This window comes from Cynara cardunculus (genome assembly GCF_001531365.2).
Source record: "Cynara cardunculus var. scolymus isolate 2C chromosome LG 1, CcrdV1, whole genome shotgun sequence".
Lineage (NCBI taxonomy): Eukaryota > Viridiplantae > Streptophyta > Magnoliopsida > Asterales > Asteraceae > Cynara > Cynara cardunculus.
In genome coordinates this window covers 4,925,136-4,930,159 of record NC_037528.1, presented here as the reverse complement: position 1 = coordinate 4,930,159, position 5,024 = coordinate 4,925,136, and the positions used below count along the sequence as shown (strand labels likewise).

The 5,024-nt window shown below is 37.9% G+C and overlaps 1 protein-coding gene across 2 annotated transcripts in view; it reads left to right on the top strand.

The window, feature by feature from the left end:
* The first annotated feature begins 1,116 nt into the window (after window positions 1-1,116).
* LOC112521548 (protein-tyrosine-phosphatase MKP1-like) overlaps window positions 1,117-5,024 on the top strand; it is a 14,773-nt gene continuing 10,865 nt past the window's right edge. Inside the window, exons 1-3 of one of the 2 annotated variants that reach the window (XM_025130472.1) lie at window positions 1,117-1,286; window positions 1,605-4,082; window positions 4,227-4,709. In XM_025130472.1, the coding sequence (XP_024986240.1) occupies window positions 1,722-4,082; window positions 4,227-4,283 (2,418 nt within the window). In that variant the 5' untranslated portion in view covers window positions 1,117-1,286; window positions 1,605-1,721 and the 3' untranslated portion in view covers window positions 4,284-4,709. Of the gene's footprint in view, window positions 4,083-4,226; window positions 4,710-5,024 lie in introns of those variants that run through there. The other variant, XR_003070090.1, reaches the window with a different exon arrangement.

Genomic DNA, 5,024 nt, shown 5'->3' with positions numbered 1-5,024 from the left:
TATATATATATATATATATATATATATATTTTTTTTTTTTTTTTTGAAGTTTTCACTTTGATTTGTTTTTATAATTATCCCTTTGTATGAATAATAATTCATAAATTTGAATAAACGAGACATGATTTTTTGGGAATGTTAGGGAGTGTAATTTCAGATGAGATTTAAAGACAGGATAATCATAAGAATCGTATGTGGAAAAACACTTTTTAAATACAAAAATTCAACCCTATAAGCTTTGGGTTTCACGAATTTCGTATTGGGATGATTCTTAAGTTTTTTTTTTTTTTTTTTCACTTTTCAAAGGCTGTGAAAACGTGATATTTACACCTAGATTCTCGTTTTTCCACATTTAAATGAAAGATGGACAATTAAGAGCGGTTAAATGATAATAATCATTAATGAATACGATTGAAGAGTAGTTATAACCGAATCAGAGAAGTATGATTTGAAGTCTAAAAACATAAATCTGAACCTAAGTCTGGACTTAAGGTCCAGATTTCTAGATCCACTAGTCCAGTGTTAGGACTTGGTCGTTTTCCTCAAGTCTGGACTCAAGGTCCAGAATTTTAAACCCACTAATCAAAGTCTAGATCTCCAATCTCATCCCGTTCAGAGTTAAGACTTAGGTGATTTTCCTTAAGTCTGCTCAAAATCCAGATCCCTAAACTTACTCGTGTAGAGTTAAAACTTAGGCAAATTTAGGCCTTCGATCTGAATGATCAGATCTCTGATCCAACTTACCTAGACTTATGCTTAGTGAAAAAATTTTCACTAAGTTCGACTCTTCATAAATACCAAGGGTGTCCTTTGGAACCCCGCTAGGGGCGCTACCCCTCAAAACTTGCAAGGAGCCGCTCCTCCCTTGACCTCCCGCTTTATGACAATCTAAGGTGATATAGACAACATTTGTAAACGTGTGTACTTTGTACCTGATAAAATTGAAGTTGATTTAAGGGCCATTGTTGGTTCTTTCATTTTTGTCATTAATATAAGTTTTAATAGGTAGGCCATTTCCACATGAACCTTTTCCCCCTTCCCTTAATTCGTCCTCTAGAACGTTTCACATGACTTCAGTCTCCCAATTTAATACACACACAGTCAAAATTCAAAGCTTTTCTTTTGGTCGTATCAAAGATTAGGACTTCAAGATTCTATTCTATAATACTCCACTCATTCTTGCTCTAATTCTTCGTTTTCTCTGCGTAGACATCTCCGTCTCCAATCTCCAATCTCCATCTCCATCTCTCTTACGGATGTATTATCTTCTGGGACGTGCGAAATCGGTAAGCTTTTCCCCCTTATTTCTAATTTATACGCTCTTATTTGAAGCGAAGATTTGATCTTGTGATAAACCCTAGAAAATCCGTGACGATATTACAATTGATTTCCCCCAATCTTGGTTTCTTTTGAAGCGTATGTATTTCTCTTTGATTCTCAGATCTATACCCCTTATCTTTGTTTTTGTTTTTTGGGTGTGATTTGAAGTTAGAAATTTGATGTTTAACGTGACTGGGTACATGTATTTGTTGATTTAATTGATTTATTATTATTGGTTCTCGTTTTGAATTCCGTTTGATGGGTATTTGAAATTGGGCTCACAGGTGAAATTTTCGATGAAGGTGTTGGATTTTGGCATCTGTAGTTGAGTTATGTAAATTTCTAGGTTTTATAGATCAGCCAAGTGTAGATTTTACTTATTAGCCGGTTTTTAGAGTGGAATGTTAGGAAAAGAAGATGGTAGCGATGGTGGGAATGATGGTGACGGTGGTGGTGGTGCAGGAGCACCTCCGCCAATCTCCGGTAACCGGAAAATGTATTGGCGGTCTGCTTCCTGGTCTTCTTCTCGGATGTCTTTGCCACCACTTATTCCTGAGAGTGAGAAAGATTGTATAGAACCAAATGGAGCTAATGGTGGTAACAGTAGGAGGTTTCCTGCCCCATTAACCCCTAGATCGAATAGTAAAGGTCGGTCCCTTCTGCCCCCGATCTCAATTGCTAGAAGAAGCTTAGATGAGTGGCCTAAAGCGGGTTCAGATGACATTGGCGAGTGGCCACTTCCTAGCACACCTAGGGGCAGAGATTCGAGCAACGGTGGAGAAAGGTTAAAGCTTGATTTGTCCACAATTCAAAGGATCCCAGATAAGAACGCGGGGCTTGGCAAAAGAGAAAAAATTGCATTCTTTGATAAGAAATGCTCAAAAGTTGCTGACCATGTTTTCCTTGGTGGTGATGCGGTTGCAAGAGACAAAGACATACTTAAACAACACGGAATCACCCATATTCTCAACTGTGTCGGTTTCGTATGCCCTGAATATTTCAAAGCGAATTTTGTTTATCGAACTTTATGGTTACAAGATAGCCCTTCAGAAGATATCACAAGCATATTGTATGATGTTTTTGATTACTTTGAAGATGTTAGAGAACAAAATGGAGCTGTTTTCGTGCATTGTTGCCAAGGGGTTTCCCGATCCACTTCATTAGTAATCGCTTATCGGATGTGGAGAGAAGGGCAGAGTTTCGATGACGCCTTTCAATACGTCAAGGCGGCTAGAGGGATTGCCGATCCAAATATGGGATTTGCATGCCAATTGTTACAATGCCAAAAAAGGGTTCATGCATTTCCTTTGAGTCCAAGTTCATTACTTAGATTATATAGAATAGCTCCTCATTCCCCATATGATCCTTTGCATCTTGTTCCAAAAATGTTGAATTCCCCTTCTCCAGCTGCTCTAGATTCGAGAGGTGCGTTTATTATACACGTACCTTCGACAATCTATGTTTGGATTGGTCAGAAATGTGAATCTATTATGGAACGTGATGCAAGAGGCGCTGTTTGCCAGATTATTCGATATGAAAAAGTTCAGGGACCGATTGTTGTAGTCAAGGAAGGAGAAGAACCATCCTATTTTTGGGATGCTTTTTCTACTTTTCTACCTTTGATGGATGTTATTGAGTCGTCTAAAGTCACCCCTGGTAAAAGAATAGTTGATTCGTATAATGTCGACTTTGAGATTTTTCAGAAAGCAATTGTTGGTGGATTTGTGCCACCATTTGCATCATCCGAAACTGAGCAGGAAACTCACCTTCCGGCAAGAGAAAGTACTTGGAGTGTTTTGAGGCGTAAGTTTGCATTTGGAAACATGAAGGAATTCGTTTTTGCTTCCAAATCATCCATTTCTAGAGTTTATCCAGATTCTGGTTCGATTCTTGGTACAGAAAACAATTCTGTGTCTAAACCGTTTCTCATTTCTTCAAATTCTTTATTATCACCATCATTTTCGTCATCTTCATCATCATCCTCTCATCTTTCCCCAGATTCCATATCTTCTTCTGATTCAAGCGTTAACTCCAAGTGTTGCTCGGACTCTCCTGCCATATCTCCTCGAGTAGCATCGTGTAATCATGCTTTATCATTATCAAACTTATCACTCGTTCCAACAAAACTTTCTCCTCATTCTATATCTAAAACTTCAGAGTTCATTGATGTCAATTTTACTTCCAACCCATTGTCACCATCAAAAAGGTCTTCGCTTTCTATAGCTGAACGTAGAGGGGGACCTCCTAAATGTCTTAAGCTGCCAATGGTGAGTGATGGTTCCAAGGCCTGTGAACAAGAAAATGTCAAGTTGAATTACTCGGGTTTTACACAACAGGGACCAAATCAAGAATTGCTGTCTCAGGGTTCTTCATGTTCAAAAGGCTCAGTTTCGGAAGGTGCTTTCAATCAAACTTCTGGTGGGTCAAATAACATCGATTTAATGGAGGAAAATGAATTGGGTAGTGAGAATGTAAAGCAACCGGTGGTGGCACGAGAATGGCCTAGTTTAAAGAAAGTTGTAAGATTTGATTATGGTGATTTGGATTCCCGACAGATGTTCATTTTCACTGCTCCTAGTTCAGGTTATGGAAAATTAGAAAAATCCGTACTTTACTTATGGGTAGGGAAAGATTTCAGGCATCACAGCAGGAATGCACCTGGGACAAGCGAAGGGCGTGCTGAACCACCATATTTTGATATGAAAGAAGTTATTAGCGATGTTCGCACTCAAATGAGCCTGTCAGACGACATTTATATCAAGGTTCGAATCTTGCTTTGAAAATCATTCCCTTAATATCTCTCGCATGAATTCTAGTGGAAATGCTGCAAAAAAGGTCTCTTTTTCTTTATTACTTTGAATGGTTACAATTTCTGTTGGTTTTTATATCGAGTGGTGTACATGCAGGTCGTGAAGCAAGATGAAGAATCTTCAGAATTCCTTGCGCTGCTGAGTTCTTTGTAGCACACAAAGTTAATCAGAGGTCCTGCAATCTTCCATAATATTCCAGAGAAAGATGCTGGAGAACACAAGGTTAAACCGAGGCCATACCCTTTCTGATAACGGTTGATCGCAACAAATTCCTTCTTGGAATGTCTCCAGAAAACTGTGACGTTTTGCCGTTTAGCAAAGTTTGAAGCCAAAATGGGTCGTTTGTCCATTGTTATCATCACAACGTATTTGTTTCGGTGCAGAAGATTCATCTAATTTGTGTTATTATTGAAGGAAGTTTTAGATTCATGGTTAGTGCAGAATGTTGGATTGCAATGTTTTGGTTGGGTTTTGTGGCTACCCAAACTGCATAGTGCATTGGTCCTAGTGATGGAACTCGCTGTATATTGATTTGTAAGAACAGTTCCAAAATGCAAATTAAGCAATAGATTTACTGCCAAAATAGTTGTTTTTGTGGATTGTACGACGCTTGATTAGTAATCCTTCAATTGGGTCATCTTATTTCGAGCTGCTACGGACTAGAGAGAGAATCTTGAAGACAAAAGTATTGTCTTTTATCTATACTATATTATAAAGCATTTGGCTAAAACTCTTAAAAACTCTTAAATTCGTTCATCCTTAAACAATTTCATCCTTATCCGATTTCATTCCATATCTGAATTCGTGTAACTAACTGCAGATAAACACATCAAATACAGGATAAACATCTCATTTTAAATATAAAAAATCTAAAATATAATTAGGATAATCATT